We start from the raw sequence: 18,104 nt of genomic DNA, 5'->3' as shown, positions 1-18,104 counted from the left end.
AGTCTATCAGTCTCACAGAACAACTCGTGTTGAAGACTTGAAGCGGGAGAAAAAACTTTTAAACATTTCAATAGAAAACTAAAATCTATTATCTATTCTTTAAAAGCGATCACATTTGTTTATTTATTTAACATAACACCTTCCTTGAATTTTCACTAAACTAAAAAGGCTTTAAAAAATATATATATTTATTCAACAAATCATAATAAATAGCATCAATTTAATGTAACAAATAATATATTTTGATCATTTCATATTATTTTGATAAACGAAAATTTTTAAAATATCATATATCTTTTTGTTTCCTAAAGCAAGCATTTCATTTACATAAAAAAGATCAAGGTGCATGATGAAGGAGTGTGATTCTCCGACAAACATCCGATTACAACAAATGCAGTACAAAAGAAAAATAAATCAGATTTTGGAACAAAAAAATTTGGTTTCCAACCCATTCTTTACAAATAATGTGCCATCTTAAATGATGATTTTTACAGTTTGCTATACGAATTGTGGCGCCAACACTAGAGGCGGTGATTGTTGGAGGTGCATTATAGCTTGTTGGCCTAAGATGTTTGTAGAAGATATTGATATCCTTATGCTCAAAATTTCACTTAGGAAAAGTGATAACATAGTAGGATATATGACATTGATTAGCCCGAATCGCAATGATCAGATTTATTTACATTTGCCTACGACATGGCGTGGAAGCCACATGTTAGTAATAATGAGATTAGGTGGGTTAGATTTCAAAGATTTTGGGGGTGCAGAAACTATTAGTACGACGTTTGTAGCTATTTGAACAAGACATGTGGTGGTCGTATGCAAGCTAAACTACACATGAGAGTTGAGTGTAGAGATTTTTACTATGGTTTTACACTTTACTAATGTATCGACGACTAAGGAGTTGTGTAGTGGAGTGTGTAACTGTGTATAGACAATCGCTTGTTGGAAAGTGATAGATAGCCCTAAATCGAATTGATAGATAGGAGAAAAGAAGCCAAGTTTCATCCTCCTCTCCGACACAAAAGGACAGAGGATGATAAACTCTTTTTCTTTTTAAGGTTATAATGTAATTACAATATCTTATATCTTACTCTGAATAAATACTATATATGTCTTAACAAGATAATGATATATTTATAATATTTTTTTAAATTTTATTTTAAATAAAATAGAAATAGGTTAAGATTTTAAACATTAAATAGAAAATTGATTATTTTGAATAATATTAATTATAAGAATATGAATATTTTGATAAATGAAAATTTGAAATATCTTATATCTTACTACGAATAAATATTATCTATTTCATGACAAGAAGATGATGATAAAAAATTTAAAGAGGAATATTCTTTAAAAATGTATTTTAAATAAAAGAATAATAGGTTAAGATTTAAAAATTAAATTAAAAATTATTATTTTGAATGACTATTAATTATAATAATATGAATTGTAGGAATACTATTGCGTTTGGATGTCGAGCTGAACTGAGTTGATATGAGATAAAAGTTAAAAGTTAAATAAAATATTGTTAGAATATTATTTTTAATATTTTTATTATTTAGAAATTTAAAAAAATTAAATTATTTATTATATTTTATATTAAAATTTAAAAAAATTATAATAATTAAACGAAATAAATTCGCATGAGTTTGGCATCCATCTGCCCGGTGTGAGAATACGTTTATCTCGTTAATACGGTCGTTATTTTCTATTAGCGATACTATTTTTATTATTCTTTTATTCAACTGGTCTTCGCGGCGCAGTTTGTACTTTGGAGAGCCGATCTTTGCAATCCCGCAAACGAGACGCTAACGCGCGCACTCGACTCCCTTCGACGAATCCATTAATGCCACCACAGCTAGAGCTTCAAGGCGCCCAGGTTTGGCATCCCATCTCTCTCTTTCGGTCACCCTTTCCTTGTAGGGCTTAGTTACTCTGTTAGATTACCCTAGGGCTTTCTTTTTCTTTTTTCGTTTCCATTGTATTTCTCGATTCAAGCTCAGAGAGGCTATTGATTGAGAGAAACCTAATCTACAAATTTTAGCGTTTCCCTTATATTGGTGAATATTTAGGTTTCTGATGGGTGTTGGGAATTTTGGGTTAGCTTCAATCTTGCTCGACTATATGGGTTTAATGGTTGAAGGACCATTCTTTTACGAAACATGAGCTTCAAGTTTTTTTACGTGGAATATGTTTCGCACTCCAGATCGTTTCATGTTGATTTGGGCACTGAGGATGGGCTAAGCGGTAACGAAACGGCTTATAGAGGACTTATTAAAATTTAGGGCTTATAAAATGGATGGGGAGGATAAGAAGTGTGGGTCCAAGAAAAGATTGAAGCCGGCTGAGGTTGGTTTTGAGTCGGACGAGGATGAGCCAATTGGGTCTTTGCTCAAGTTGAAGAGACCCAGAAATGCCAAGAAGGTCAAGTCAGGGTTAGAGAGTGGCGGTGATGGGCTCAGGAAGTTTGAAGTTAGAGAAGTGAAATTGGAGGTTGAGGCTGAAAATTTGGGTGAAATGGATGATACTTTGGCGAGTTTCAGGAAGAAGTTGAGGGGTCCAAAGAAAGACAATGGATCTGGAATTGTTAGGGGAAGGAGTTCTTCTTTGAATGTAGTGGATTCTTCCGATAGATCATTGAATGGGCCTGCAAACAATGGGGGATGTGTTGAAAAACTGATATCTAAGGTTGTGGATGAAGGTCATGTAATGGGTGATGATGGTTCTGATACGACCATGGATGTAGGGGTAGCAAACAAGTGTAAAGGGAAAGTTAAGAAACCCAAGATAAATTCAGTACCGAAAACAGCTGTTTATGCCGCATTTACTACTGATTTAGAGTCTTTTGGATCTGGGTGTAGTTCTTGGAGGGAGAAAGAGCCTAATTTGTGGCCTGGGGAAGGTCCTATTCAGTTTTTGGATGAGCCTTTGGAAGACTCAATATCAGCATTTGTTCGCAAGGCACAATCTGGCACTAGGAAATCTCGTGCATCTTCAAGTTCAAAGCAGAAAACAGAGGATGAGACTTTGGAGGATGGTTTCAACCCTTGCTCTGAAAGTGTTTCAGGGGTTTCTAAGCCTGGGACTGGAAGGAGACTTAGATCTGGTTCTACCTCAAAACTTGGCTGCAATGGTTTGAAATTTAGAAATGAAAGATCCGATGACTGTTCTTCTCAAATTTCTGACTTCGTTGAAGAGAATCATGATTCAAAGAGAAGGCTTCCTTCTAATTCAGCAGCTAAACTGGAGAGTATGAAACCCAATGACAATAGACACCGATTATCTTCCGAAGTTATTTTAGAAGTTCCACCTGCAGTTTCACCAACTTCAATATCTCCTTCTAGAGGGATCCAAGATGAGGCTACGGAGGACCCTTGTGGTTCAAATGCTCAAGGGGGATCTAAAATAAATAACGAAAACTCAAATGGAGTTTGTAATGGAGAGTTTGCTCATATTCATTTCGAGGATAATTGTGCTGCTTGTAGCCAAAAGGCTGCATTGGGAACTCGAACATTCAAGGATACATTAAAGCCTTGTTCAATGTTTAACACAAGCATTGTGGTGCAGGATGTTGTAGAAATGCCAAATTCTATCTCTGGTCCAGAAAAAATGGAAGAGATCAATGAGTTTGGCGAGGGCAACTCTGACAGGGGTTTTAGGGATTCATTGACCCAACACTCAGAGGGCGTTTTGATAACACATGTATCAAATGCAGACCTTGAAATTTCTGAGACTTGCTGTGAAGGTGAATTGTTGAACAAATCATGCAAATACACTTCCCAAGAAATTTACAATTCGGTTTCTAAAAAAACTCTTGAGATGTCCTCAAAATTTGTCTCTCAAAATTCATCTTGCCATGTGAAGATGGGAGAAACTTGCAATGCTTGTGATGATCTTAAAATGTGCACCGATGAGCCAGATCTTACTTCAGATTCTCTGCAAAAGAATGATTCTTTTCCCTTCATTCAAAATCAAACCTCAGAAGATGTGTCAAAAGGTATTCATGTTCATAGCCACAATTATCATTCAGTCGGTGAAGAGGTTTGTAGAGGTTCTCCTCCATCTATAACTCGAGATGAAAATGAAAATTACCCAGAAGATATGATATCTGTGCCTGATTCCAAAAGCAAAGATAAAAAGCTATCAGCTGGCCAGCGTGCTGCACGCAGGCCTAAGAAGCATAGGCATGGAGATATGGCTTATGAGGGGGATGCTGATTGGGAGAATTTATTAAATGAGAAAGGTTTTCTCGAAAGTCAGGGTGTTATAGACAGTGAGCATTCTTTTGGAACAAGAGTGAAGTGTGATACATCTTCAAATACTTCTGCGGAGATTGAAAATGGTGGTGCAGCAGCAGTATCAGCTGGACTGAAAACTCATGCAGTTGGTCCAGTTGAGAAGATTAAATTTAAGGAGGTCTTGAAGCGGAAAGGTGGCCTTCAGGAATATTTGGAGTACAGGTTAGTTATTATCTTTTGAAACCTGGCCTTATGCCTGCACGTTGTGTAGTGTTTTTGGATGCCTTCTCGTAGAAATTTGTATTTTCTGCAATAAGAGTTAATTTTGTCATTTTCTTCAAACGTCTTTTTTAATTTAAAATATTCATATTTTTTCATATTCAATCTAAGTCCTATTTTTATGAAGTTTGTGTTTTACATTTCTATCATATTCAATAAATCATGATCATGATTTCCTTGCACCTTTTTTCCATTCCTAATTGTTTCTTTTATACATCATATACTTGTGCTATGCTTTGTGCATGCTTCAATAAAATTTTGATTACTTATAAAAAAAACTTTAATTCTGTGTTATCTAACCTGGGAAAAAAACACCTTTTTAGTTTCTGTTATAGTTGCATTACCTTGCTTGTGCTTGATATGGTATGGGTACATGTTGTGAACCCATGTTATTTTCAGGTGAATGTACTTGAAACTGGACAGAGGATTATTCTTTTGGGTGCTTTTGAGTAGTTAGACCCACTTATTTTGTTATTTAGGATTTACTGTAAAAAGAAAATTTTTACTACTGTTTCTCTCCCACCTGACTTGGAAAGATGTTGATATGCCTTTAGGTACCACTGCCCCCATTTTATTCGTTGAAGACCTTTCACAGTTGGACATTTTGTAAATGTAGTCTTTAGCTAGGTTTGTTATTAGACTTGGACTGAAAGGAAATTATATACTTATGAGTTTCAAGGGAGATTTGCTTCTTATTATAAAGAAACTGGTATTTGCTTCTCTTTGCATTATATTACAGTATCGAGGTATAGATGAAACTTGTAAAAGACTTGGTCATTGAAATTGTAGCTGGAAAAGCGAACTCTAATGATGGAACACTTATATTACATGCTGGCTTTGCTAGCCTTCTATTTAAGTTCATGTTTAGTGCATTGATGCTGGGGCAAAAGGGTGAGCATTACCCTGTGTTGAGCTTTCATATGGGTTAAGGCGGATCTATTTGATAAAAAGGCTGGCTACGCCCATTACTTTTACTTACATAAAAAAAAAGGTTGGCTACACCTAATGAGTACATTGTTTCCTTAATAATAGCCCCGATAGTATTGTTCTTTTGGCTCTCTTGGCATGTTCTATTTTTAATTGGTCTCACCCCTCCTTACCTACCTTTTATTCTTATATCTTAAGAATGTTTTGCTGAGTAAATGATCTACAATGGTGGTTGTTTTTTTTATGACATAGAACCTCACCAAAGCAGGGCTTTTTGGACTAGTAATCCTGGATACACAATCCCCCCCCACCCCACAACCCCTGGCGCCCCCGGGGCCTCCCCCCCCCCCAAAAAAAAAACCAGAACCATGAATCATGTAGGGGAACTCCTAGTGCGAAATCAAACCCAGATTGTTTGAGTCTACAACTCATTTCAAGCTCCTTTTTTTTTTTTTTTTTTTATCACTAGGCTACACCCTGATGTCTCTAGTTGTGCCACATTTAGTAATATATAATTTATCATTAGTGCCCTTATTTCGTTTTGTCTTTTTAAGTTTAGATTATTGCTCCTTTGTCATAACTGACCAAGATTACTTTGTTTTTGCATTTAAAACTGTCATGGATTTGCTTCTCCAAGCAGAGCTCCAATATTGTGGCTTCCACATGCCTTTCTATGAAGTTCATGAACTTACCTTCCGACCCTTTCTTATTAGCTTCATAAATGATTTAATTATTAATAATGATTGGGTCCTGCAAATTCCTTATTGTTTCCGACAGGAATGTTTAAGCTGTTACAGCTCTATTTAAATATCTTTTAGCTGGAACTGTTTTTGCTAATTAAAAGCTATTGCTTGGTGGAATGCAGGAATCAGATATTAAGTCTTTGGAGTAAAGATGTTAGCCGCATTTTACCACTTGCTGACTGTGGGGTCTCTGACACTTCTTTTGAGGATGAGCCACCACGCGCTACACTTATTAGGGAGATCTATGCATTTCTTGATCATAATGTAAGTTTTGTAAATTCATCAATTGTTTATTTATGCTTTGCCCTTGCTTTTTGTCAATATTAATGCTTGTCTTTTCTTTTTTTGCTTATTAGCTTTTAAGTAATTTGGGTTAAGTTTTTTTTTTTTTTTTTTTGGGGGGGGGGGGGGGGGAGTAATTTTTTCTCTATGAATTGTTTCATGTTTATGTTTAATCCTTGGAAACTTTTGACAGGGTTATATAAATGTTGGAATTGCTTCTGAGAAGGAGAGAGCAGAAACTAATGCTAGGCATAACTATCACCTTCTGAAACAAAAAAATATCGAGGAGACTTCTGGAGCTACAGTTGCAGATTTAGAGGATGGAGTTTCTTTTATTGTTGGTCAGGTTAAGAGTGCTGAAACTTCAATGGAAGCAAAGAGTGATGTTATTATTGAAAATGAAAAGCAGATGTGTGAAGCTACTAAAGATAAGAGGCGTGGTACTCCGGTTACACTTGAATTATCTGATATGATAGAATGTGAAGAATGCCTAAGTACTGGTCCATCATGTGAAATGCTGGGTGGTGCAACAGACCCCCCTGCCATCACTCCTGAGCTAATGAATGACTCACATACCATTTGTTCCTCAGATGATTACATTAAGGGGACTCACTCTCTGCAATGTGATTTAGAGTTCAGAAAGAAAATCATTGTTGTAGGAGCTGGTCCTGCTGGCTTAACTGCTGCACGCCACTTGCAACGTCAAGGTTTTTCTGTAACCGTTCTTGAAGCTAGGAGCAGGATAGGGGGTCGAGTCTTCACAGACTGTTCATCTCTGTCTGTTCCAGTGGATCTTGGTGCTAGCATTATTACTGGTGTTGAGGCTGATGTGGCCACTGAAAGAAGACCAGATCCTTCCTCATTGGTTTGTGCTCAATTGGGCCTTGAGTTGACTGTATTAAATAGTGACTGCCCTCTTTATGATATTGCTACAGGTCAAAAAGTTCCTGCTGATCTGGATGAAGCATTGGAAGCAGAATACAACAGCCTTCTTGATGATATGGTGTTGCTTGTTGCCCAAAAGGGGGAACACGCAATGAGAATGTCTCTTGAGGATGGCTTAGAATATGCCCTTATGAGGCGTCGTTTGGCACGATTAGGAACAAGGGAAGAAACTGAAGTGCACAGTTCAGTGAATGCTTTCTTTGATGCTGAAAAAGGTAGTGTTGATGACAGTTTTCCACAGAGACATTGCTCTAAAGAAGAGATTTTGACACCTCTGGAGAGGAGGGTTATGGATTGGCATTTTGCAAACTTAGAGTATGGTTGTGCTGCTCGGCTTAAGCAAGTATCTCTTCCCTACTGGAACCAAGATGATGTTTATGGAGGATTTGGAGGAGCTCATTGTATGATTAAAGGGGGTTACAGCACTGTTGTTGAGTCTCTTGGAGAAGGACTTGCCATTCACCTGAACCATGCAGTCACAGATATTTCGTACGACACCAAGGACTCTGGAACTAATGGTAGTCAGTGTTGTAGAGTCAAAGTTTCTACGTCAAATGGAATTGGATTTTTTGGAGATGCTGTCCTGGTTACAGTGCCACTTGGATGCTTGAAAGAAGAAACCATAAAGTTTTCCCCATCTTTGCCCCAATGGAAGCATTTTGCAATCCAGCGGCTTGGTTTTGGAGTTCTTAATAAAGTGGTTTTGGAGTTTCCGGAAGTGTTTTGGGATGATTCTGTGGATTACTTTGGAGCAACTGCAGAGGACACAAACCGGAGGGGCCAGTGCTTCATGTTCTGGAATGTCAGGAAAACAGTTGGGGCTCCGGTTCTTATAGCTTTAGTGGTTGGCAAGGCAGCTATAGATGGCCAAAATATGAGCTCATCTGATCATGTAAACCACGCTTTAATGGTTCTCCGTAAACTTTTTGGAGAGGCTTCAGTTCCTGATCCGGTTGCATCGGTTGTGACAGATTGGGGCAGGGATCCTTATAGCTATGGTGCTTACTCCTATGTTGCAGTTGGAGCATCCGGAGAAGATTATGATTTATTGGGCAGGCCTGTAGATAACTGTTTGTTTTTTGCCGGTGAAGCCACCTGTAAGGAGCATCCTGACACAGTTGGTGGTGCAATGATGAGTGGGCTACGGGAAGCTGTGCGTATAATTGACATATTCAGTAGTGGGCATGATTACACTGCAGAAGTAGAGGCAATGGAGGCTGTACATAGACACAGTGACTTTGAGAGAGATGAAGTTAGGGACATAACAAAGAGGCTTGATGCAGTCGATATATCTAATGTTCTATACAAGAACTCTTTGGATGGAGCACATATTTTGACGAGGGAAGCTTTATTACAGGAGATGTTCTTTAAGGCAAAAACCACTGCTGGACGATTGCACGTGGCCAAAGAGTTATTGGATCTCTCCGTTGAAACCTTGAAATTCTTTGCTGGGACCAAAGAAGGGCTTACTACACTCAACTCATGGATACTGGTACCATTTCCCTTCTATAGTATTGTTCCATATCTATATATATGGTATATGGAATTTTCACTAATAATTGTTCTTTGGCTGTCAATCCTCCAATGTTTTTAATGTTCAAACAAAGTTTCTGATTCTATATATTTTATTGTACTGATGGCAGGACTCAATGGGGAAGGATGGGACTCAACTCTTGCGGCATTGTGTTCGTCTACTTGTGCTTGTTTCAACTGATTTACTTGCTGTGCGCTTGTCAGGTATTGATTTATTATCCTGGTTTTCTATGCAGCATTAAAACATGCACATATTCATCGATGTGTGGCTGTGCTAAAAAAGAAGAAAAAGAAATATTGATCTGGCTTTAATTTATAGCTTGTCCTCTTAAGACTCTTTCATTAAGTTTCAGGAGGTTGATAACTAAAGTTACTTGAGACAAAATCATTCACATTTTCAACAATATAGCTCTTCGAATATTGAAGCTTTACTTGAATGGTTAAACTGAGGCATGCTGAAATAATTGGTATACAATTATGCTAAATTGAGGTATGCTGAAATAATTGTTATACAACCTATCAATAAAATATCTTCTTACTTAATCTATCGAAAAAAAAAAAAAATCTTCTTATAAAAAGAAATTGCACTACAATTGTGGCATAAATGTTTTGTTATAAAAGTTTAATAAGGATTGATTAGAGGCGAATCATTCATAACTTAGGTGTAAATTACCCACATGAATTTGCTTGTATTATTATTTTATATGAAGTCATTATAGTGGTAAATATAATACCAACAATGGTGATGAATGGATTGTGTTTGTTGAAATCGTTATTCAATTGTTGATAATGTTGATGTAGGCATAGGGAAAACAGTGAAAGAAAAAGTTTGTGTACATACTAGCCGTGATATACGTGCAATAGCAAGTCAGCTGGTTAATGTGTGGCTTGAAGTCTTTCGCAAGGAAAAAGCTTCTAATGGTGGGTTGAAGTTGAGGCAAGGAAGTGCTGTAGATTCAGCAAGGAGAAAATCTCTTAAAGATCCATTAATAGGAAAGCCGCCTCTGCACACACATCATGGTGCTCTAGAGAATAAAGGAAGCTTGCAGGTCTTTGCATCTGCTGGAAGTCATTTACATTTGAATGCAAATGTGAAGAAAGTGAGTGGCAGAGCAGTCAAACTTGAAGCTGCAAATGACTCAAAATTGGAGTTTACATCAAGGTCCCAAGGTCCAACAGACGCATTGGATACTGAGCCTGAGGACAGCAACACTGCTATTTCTGAAGAAGAACGAGCTGCCTTTGCAGCTGCAGAAGCAGCTCGTGCGGCAGCACTTGCAGCTGCTGAGGTTTGTTTCTCTTTTTTTGTTACAGTGCCTTTGAGTGACTGTTTTGTGTTCTTACCTTAAAAATTGCATTGTTCATGGTTATTAGCTTAGTCAATTTACAACCACTTCCACTTTTAAATATTTCTATTCTTTACATCGTAGCTAATGCTACCAGCTTTCCAGTCCTATGATGGTATTTTGAGACTTAATTCCAGTATCAATTTGGAGTAAATTTCTGGAGAACCTAAATATCAAGGTTGATCGATGTTTGACAGTCAGATTTTAGCTACAGGCTATTTCATCTGGTCTTTGCTGTTGATGTCATATTGTGTTAATACTCTTTAGGAAGTAATGCAATGAGATTCTGCATTTTCTTTTCTTATGTTAATAATATCTACTAGGTGATTGCAAGTTTGGATAACATTCAATTATGTTCACATTTATCTGGTAAGTGTAGGTTCCCGTAGAACTGCATTTCTGTGCCCATATTGTAACATGTCTTAGGCTTGTAGTAGTAGTAGTAGTAGTAGTCTTATTATTATTTCTATGCGAGTCTTTTCCTCTCTTTGATTTTCTGATTTGTTCACAATGTTGCTGGAGGAATTTAGCGCTTGTGTATGTTGCAGGCATATGCATCAGAGGCCAAGTGTAACACATCATTGCAGCTACCTAAGATACCGTCATTTCACAAGTTTGCTAGACGAGATCAATATGTCCAGATTGATGAATTTGATACTCGAAGGAAGTGGTCTGGTGGTGTTTTGGGAAGACAAGATTGTATATCAGAAATAGACTCCAGGAACTGCAAAGTTAGGAACTGGTCAGTTGATTTCTCTGCTGCTTGTGTGAACTTTGATAGTTCAAAAGTTTCAGCGGATAACCTCTCACAGAGGAGTCATTCAAATGAGATTGCTAGCCATTTGAACTTCAGAGAGCACTCTGGGGAAAGCGTGGCTGTGGACAGCAGTATTTATACTAAAGCATGGGTTGATTCGGCTGGTAGTGTTGGGATAAAGGACAATCATGCCATTGACAGATGGCAATCTCAAGCAGCTGCTGCCGATTCTGATTTCTTTTGCTCAAATGAAGAAGATTCGAACACAAGTTGGAGACTACCCACCTGGAAGCATGATAGACTGGCAAATGAGAGTTCTATCTCACAGGTTACAGTAAACAAGGAATCTGTAAAAAATCATCCTCGAGGGGCAGATCGCATTAAACAGGCTGTTGTAGATTATGTTGCATCATTGCTCATGCCCCTTTATAAGGCAAGAAAAATTGACAAGGAGGGATACAAGTCAATTATGAAGAAAACTGCAACTAAGGTTATTGATTTTTCATCTTCCTCCCTACTTTCTACTTTCCTTCTCTATCATGTTGAAAATTTAATGCAGCTGGATTAGATATGACATGGTTAAACTGGAGGTCACAACCATTTTTTATTTTGGGCCCCTTCTTACCTTAGTTCTATTTTCAGGTCATGGAGCAGGCCAGTGATGCAGAGAAATTCATGGCTGTTTCAGAGTTTCTTGATTTCAAGCGCAGGAACAAGGTTTGCATTTCCGTTTATATGCTTAATATTAGAACCAGTTATCTGGGAAATTTCTTCCTCGTCTTGTAAATAGTTGTCATTAAAGGCGGCTTTACTGATTCCCATGAAAAAGCATTCGTGCCTTAGTGCTTTCACTGGGGGGCTTGCATAATATACTTTCGTTGAAGTTTATAATAGATAATTTGAATAATTATGGGACACTTTTACCTTGAAAAATCAACAGTTATTGTTATAGTCTTTTATTTCTGGCACGAACAGATATCATTATCAACAGAATGATTTAGTACCTCTTTTCTTCTAAGCTGTTCTCATGTGTTTAACTTGCAGATCCGTTCCTTTGTGGACAAATTGATTGAGAGGCACATGGCAATCAAGTCAGATGTGAAATCTTGATGATCTAAAGGATTGTGACCTATTTCGAGTTCATTAACGTGCAAGATTTTGAAAAGTCGGGGGGAGTTCTCGGCATATGTTGGCAGTGGTGGGATGGAGGTTCTTTTATTGGTGTTTCATTAACAAGGGTGGTATGCTGTTAATAGGGGTGTATCTGAACAGGCTACTCAACAAGTAGCTTGAATTCAACTCGGTTAAACTCGACTCGTGCTCGATTCGTTTATTAAATGAGCTCGTTCGTGAATATGAAATAATACTCGATTATTAAAAGATACAACTCGTACAAAACTTAACTTGACTCGATTAATGTTCGCGAACAAACTCGTATAACGTCCTACTCGACTTGTAAGCTTGGCTCATGTAGTTGTAATGCACATATATTGTTATACAGATATACATACACATGTATGTAGAAAACTAAACAATGTTCTTCCGCAAACATTAGTGCTTGTGGCTGAAAATATATGCCTATAACTTCAGTATTGTAATCGTACGTGGCCTAACTTTTCTTGGGCTTCCTATGAGATTCTCAATAATCAAAGCCCACAAAGAGTTTCATGCCCAACAAGTCCTCGAGAGACGAGGTCGTTTCTGTAATTGTGTCCCTCGCTTGGCTAAGAGAACCTGAGGTTGGAGCAGAGTGGCATTCGCATACGAGGATTGGGACGGTGCGATCCACGGAACAACAACAAAAACTGGAAATTTTCTTCTCAGATTTATAGCAAAAGTGAAATGTCTCACGGTGATGAGACCGCTCCATTCTTTGGCTTCCTGGGTGCTGCCGCTGCCCTCGTCTTCTCCTGTAAGCAAGTTCTATATCTATGCGATTATTGTTTGCTTATTAATGATCGAATTCGGGAATGGATCGAGGGTTTGGTTGATGTGGGTCTAGGGTTTTCATCGAATGCCTGCAACTTTTTCTTTCAGGTATGGGAGCTGCGTACGGAACTGCAAAGAGTGGGGTAGGCGTGGCGTCGATGGGTGTGATGAGGCCGGAGCTGGTGATGAAGTCTATTGTGCCAGTGGTCATGGCTGGAGTGTTGGGTATCTACGGTCTTATCATTGCCGTCATCATCAGCACCGGGATTAACCCTAAGGCCAAACCCTATTACCTCTTCGATGGCTACGCACATCTCTCCTCCGGTCTCGCTTGTGGCCTCGCCGGCCTCTCTGCCGGCATGGCTATTGGAGTCGTTGGTGACGCCGGTGTTCGGTATATCTCTCCCTCCTCTAACATATATGTAGTTGTATTTGCTCATGTTGTCAATTTACTTATTGATTGTGGTTTGCTCGAGTGGATCGATCGGATCAAGTGATTGATGCGGATCACTGTTTGGCATATTTGCTTATATTTCGGATACAAATAGTGAATATGGGAATTTTGGGTGCTACTTGTTGTTTAAGTTGATTTTGACCCATCTTACCTTAAACGGGGGATCATCTTAGTTCTGAGACGGGAACTGAAGTGGGGGGGATCAATTAGATTTATGAATCAGTAACATGTATTGGGTATGCTACTTATTGTAAAATATTTATTCCCAATCACATGTTGCAACTAGCGAGTCAATTCTTAATGAAACAATTTTTTCATTTTCTTTGATGAATGTTTTTATAATGCTTATAGGTGACATGATATTTACCTGAGAAATCTCTCTCGTACTCTTGCTCTCATCACCCTTGTCTCCTACCCCACAATCAAACGGTTTCTTTTGTAAGATTTGTGGTTGTTCTTTTGCATGCTTCTCCATATAAAAATAAGTACTGTGGAAAGATGTACAAATGACATTTATGAATAAATTCTTAAATATTTTTAATTTTTCGTGGATTTTTCAACATGTTCCAACACCCTAAGTATCCTGCAAGCTGTGTTTTCTGGTGAATATGATTTTGATTTGACCTAAAATTTGTCTTTTTAGTTTGACGGTATAACCTCTAGCTGAACGGCATAAGTGATGTAGCCGGCTTCTTAAAATTCCAAAGGAAAAAAAAACCCTTCTTCCCCAGTTATATAAGCCATTAGGGTTAAAAAGCAAAAAATTAGCATTCCAAAGTAGTACTGGTCCTTTGGGGTTAGAATATTTGTTGTGGGTTGTGGTAAGATGTCACTCAATATACCCGCACTCTGTTCATTAAAATGTTTCTTATTAGGATGATTTCACTTAATATAACCATTATATTTTGCAGAGCAAATGCACAACAACCAAAGCTCTTTGTTGGGATGATCCTCATTCTTATTTTTGCTGAAGCATTGGCACTCTATGGTCTTATTGTCGGCATCATCCTCTCTTCCCGAGCTGGTCAGTCAAGAGCTGAATGAATGTGCACATTCTTCTGCTGGGTGGTTGTGTTTTGTTTCTGTGTTACTACAGATTCTTGTTGATGAGGGTGATTGTCTTCCCATTTCTATCAGGAAGTGTCATGTTATGGTGCTAGGATATAGAATTAGAAATTAGTTTTTCCGCTTAAGACGTTCAATTCTTCATCTATATGATTATGCATTTTGCGGATTTAATTAAGGGCTGTCTAGAAATAGTGTATACTTTTATAAAGGATTTGTCCTCATCCTCTCGCTTACCTTCAATTTTTCATGCTGAAAATGTGGTAGAGATTTAGCCTAAACCTTCTTGCAGGTTTAGTGTACCGATCCAAGCTCTTTAAAATGCTAATTAAGCAGAAAAGCACCACAAAATTAAGGAAAGTGATGGGGGGAGCTCTAAATTGTCTGCCCTGTTACTTTTTAATAGATGATGTTGCCACTTCTAATGTTGCAGAACCTTTGCGTGCTAGATTTCTGGATCCAGTTAAAATTGAAAGCGAAAGAATTATCTTCGCATGCTGCTTCCATGACCCAAGAAGAATTATTTTTCGAGTTCTGTTATATGCAAACAAAGTCGCGCACTAATCTGCGTATCAATACTAATTTTTTTTATATTTAAAATTTAAATTAATATTATTTTTAATAAAATTTACTTTTTAATCAATCACATTAAATTAATGTATATATTAGTGCGCAAACGTGTTTACAGCTAATTTTTAGGACTATGTTTAATAGTGAAACAATCAAACAGATGGATTAATTATGCAGCCAGTTGGACTCGCAATATCGATTCCGCATGGCTAGGTCGATAAATTGTCCTACACCGCACTCCTGTTAGTGTCCCCCCCCCCCCCCCCCCCCCCCCCCCCCCTCCCCTTCCATTTCTCCATATTTCTATTTCTCCATCCATGTTTCTCTCCTCTCAAGCTCTCCACTCTCTCTCACACCGAGCTCTCTCTCTCTCTCTCTCTCTCTCAAAGGGGAGAATCGTGACCTGGCATTTAGACCCGGATATTTTCTTTGGTGTGCGGTGTGTTGTGTCTTAACCGGCTGTTGGGCAGAATTTTTTCAATAAATTTATTGGGACTCATTATATTAATAATGAAGGTTAAATATAAAAATAGTTCACGTAATTTAGTCTAGAATTAAATTATTTCCTATGTTTTAACTTTTTACTTCCCTTGATTTTAATATAAATAAATTAGTTATTGCTGTAAAAAATCTGTTAATTAATTGTAATAAGTGTTATGTCAGCAGCATGTTGTTAATAATAATAATAATACTAATAGAACGTCCTCTAAAAAAATTAAGGATCATCTTTGATTTCATATTAAAGTAGTCTGTGGATTCGCTTTTTGAGATTAATTTCTTAACTTTTTATACTTCAATTTCAATATACTTGTAATTTTGATCAACTAAGTCATTTAATTAATACAATTTTGGGGGTGGGTTTGGTTCTCAAACACGATTTGAAGGTAATTTCGTAAGTGACCATTAAACTTTCTTGAGCTTCCTTCGTGCTAACATAGGAATGGTGTCAGGATGAATATTGCATATAGTGATATTTGTTGGCGGTATACAGTAACTTAGTAAGACAAGACCGCGATGGTTGCAAGCATTAAGAGAGTAGGGGCGAGGTCCCCATACCATAGAAGTTCAGGCTCGACAGAGATGCTTCAAATCAAGCGAAATCGAAGATATTCGTTGGCACTTGAGAGTTGAGATGCTAAGGATCGAAGACTATTGGGATATGGAGCGGCTTGTCGGACATAGTCCGAGGTGTCTCAGTCACTTCTCTCAAGTGTAGTTTATTTATTTATAGGCCTCATTTTTTATGAAAGAATACTGCAATTATTAATATTTTTTTTGAAATGAAAGAATACTGCAATTATAACTGGACGTACAGAGGTTACAAATAATGATAAAATCTCAATCCATGTATTAAGACCAGTATTAAAAGGCTTCAATATTGCTCATGTAGTTGCCAGCTTTTTCTTGATAATCCTGTGGGGGCAGTTTAGTTGGTTAGGGTTCGAGTCACTACAAGAAAATACGTCTTTTCCAGCGCCACTAACAGTCGCAAAAAACCCCAAAAAACGCTGGGAATAATTATTCGCAACGTTTTTTCATACGCCGCATGATAGTCGCAATTGTATACTCACTTATAAATTAATCCAGCGATAGACCAAAAACGCTGGATTTATTCCAGTATTTACAGCGTTTTGTCACGCTGCAAAAAATCAAAAAAACGCTGGTAATATCAGTCTGCCTGTGGCCATAAAACGCTGTGAAAAACATTCTGCAGCGTAGCTTCAATGTCGCAAATAACACTAAAATCGCTGCAAATAAAGTGAACTCTTACAGCGCTGTCAAAGAACGCTGCTAGGATCAGTACATTATTAACAGCGTTTGAAAATTACGCTGTAAATAAATTTTTTAGCAGCGCTATAAAACGCTGCAAAAGACAATTAGAACGCTGCAAATATCCTTGTTTCTTTGTAGCGTTTTAATATAACGTTGAGAATATCTTTTTAGCAGCGTTTGTAACGCTGCAAAATCTAATAACATGGAATGTAAGAGATTATTCCCAGCGGGATATAAAACGCTGCAAATAACATTCATAAAGCAAATTTTTTTTCACAGCGCCTCATTCAACGCCGCGAATGACCTTGTTTTTAGACATACCCGGTATGTTATTGTTACGTACTGTTTGGTACCTAATTCAATCCAACTCAGACCACAATCCAAGAGAGAAGCATATCATCCTTTTAAGAACCATAACATTTTCAATATAATATAAATTCAGTAATCCAATACAACATTGTTACAATCTTTTAGTAATCAATACATTAGGTTGGTGCATTAATGGAAGGGAATTTTAACTACTATGTATCGGAGCTAAGCTAACAGGAAATACATGTGTAAATTTCAAGTTCTCTCCATAAATACAGCCCAATACAGCAGGTTTAGGTGTTCATGGAACTGGAGATGATGAAGCTTCTACCCCGAGAGCTGCTGGAACATCTACAGCACCCCCCCATGCATGAAATTTTACCATAGGAAGCGTACCCCTTCAATGTTAGTTGTTGCAAACAAAGATCCAGCTGCAAATGTACAAAATTAATTTCATGCTTCAACTCTTTGGCATTCCCAGCCTGTGCATATGAAAACAGTCCACTTGAAACAAAGTCTGGATCTTCTGACAGCAATACACCAATGTGCAAAGATGGGTTACACATAGATCTACTTATCTGCATATAATATATACATATATATCAAATAAAACCATGATTAACTACTTTGCATTTAAGATCTAATTATACAATCCAGACTCTATATATATACACATTTCAAACTCATTAATAAATGAAGATTCAGATTGGGGTGTATGTTTGAACTGACAATAGAGTTTAGAGATGGAAGGCCTTTATTAATGAGGTGATGGAGGATTGATTGAACAGGACATTGAGGCTTTTAAGCTGCTGCATACAGGTTCTTTAAACAATTAATAGACTCTTCTCAGCATAATGAAAAAAAGATCTTTAATTTAAACTACACCAAATGTGAAGTATACCTAATCACTGTCTGCATGGGCCTAATTTATCTGTATCGTCATTCTCTTGT

The 18,104-nt window shown here is 37.5% G+C and overlaps 2 protein-coding genes across 3 annotated transcripts; both read left to right on the top strand.

Annotated features, from left to right (window-relative positions):
- Nucleotides 1–1,721: 1,721 nt before the first annotated feature.
- Nucleotides 1,722–12,435, top strand: LOC122318985 (lysine-specific histone demethylase 1 homolog 3). 2 transcript variants are annotated; one of them, XM_043136821.1, is made up of 9 exons: nucleotides 1,722–1,882; nucleotides 2,210–4,463; nucleotides 6,313–6,454; nucleotides 6,666–8,909; nucleotides 9,061–9,154; nucleotides 9,752–10,239; nucleotides 10,845–11,543; nucleotides 11,696–11,770; nucleotides 12,098–12,435. In XM_043136821.1, exons 2-9 carry the CDS (start codon nucleotides 2,299–2,301, stop codon nucleotides 12,161–12,163), a joined length of 5,973 nt encoding a protein of 1,990 aa, XP_042992755.1. In that variant the 5' UTR covers nucleotides 1,722–1,882; nucleotides 2,210–2,298; the 3' UTR covers nucleotides 12,164–12,435. The 2 variants fall into 2 exon arrangements, with proteins under 2 accessions (XP_042992755.1, XP_042992754.1); XM_043136820.1 differs by having other exon boundaries at nucleotides 1,732–1,882; nucleotides 2,076–4,463.
- Nucleotides 12,436–12,750: 315 nt separating this feature from the next.
- LOC122318986 (V-type proton ATPase subunit c1-like) lies at nucleotides 12,751–14,725 on the top strand. The gene is made up of 3 exons (XM_043136822.1): nucleotides 12,751–12,965; nucleotides 13,091–13,376; nucleotides 14,348–14,725. The coding sequence occupies exons 1-3, from the start codon at nucleotides 12,896–12,898 to the stop codon at nucleotides 14,478–14,480; spliced, it is 489 nt and encodes a 162-aa protein (XP_042992756.1). The 5' UTR covers nucleotides 12,751–12,895; the 3' UTR covers nucleotides 14,481–14,725.
- Nucleotides 14,726–18,104: the final 3,379 nt, after the last annotated feature.

Source organism: Carya illinoinensis, chromosome 8 (genome assembly GCF_018687715.1).
Source record: "Carya illinoinensis cultivar Pawnee chromosome 8, C.illinoinensisPawnee_v1, whole genome shotgun sequence".
Classification (NCBI taxonomy): Eukaryota; Viridiplantae; Streptophyta; class Magnoliopsida; order Fagales; family Juglandaceae; genus Carya; species Carya illinoinensis.
The sequence above is the reverse complement of the archived record's forward strand: the minus strand, read 5'-3'. Positions and strand labels throughout refer to the sequence as shown.

Bases quoted from the DNA above. Each gene is read 5' to 3' on its own strand.
- LOC122318985 (XM_043136821.1), top strand. From the start codon at position 2,299: ATGGATGGGGAGGATAAGAAGTGTGGGTCCAAGAAAAGATTGAAGCCG. The intron at 10,240-10,844 runs GTTTGTTTCTCT...TGTATGTTGCAG, and splicing joins CAGCACTTGCAGCTGCTGAG to GCATATGCATCAGAGGCCAA. The intron at 11,544-11,695 runs GTTATTGATTTT...TTCTATTTTCAG, and splicing joins TGAAGAAAACTGCAACTAAG to GTCATGGAGCAGGCCAGTGA.
- LOC122318986 (XM_043136822.1), top strand. From the start codon at position 12,896: ATGTCTCACGGTGATGAGACCGCTCCATTCTTTGGCTTCCTGGGTGCT. The intron at 12,966-13,090 runs GTAAGCAAGTTC...TTTTTCTTTCAG, and splicing joins CGCTGCCCTCGTCTTCTCCT to GTATGGGAGCTGCGTACGGA. The intron at 13,377-14,347 runs GTATATCTCTCC...TATATTTTGCAG, and splicing joins GTTGGTGACGCCGGTGTTCG to AGCAAATGCACAACAACCAA.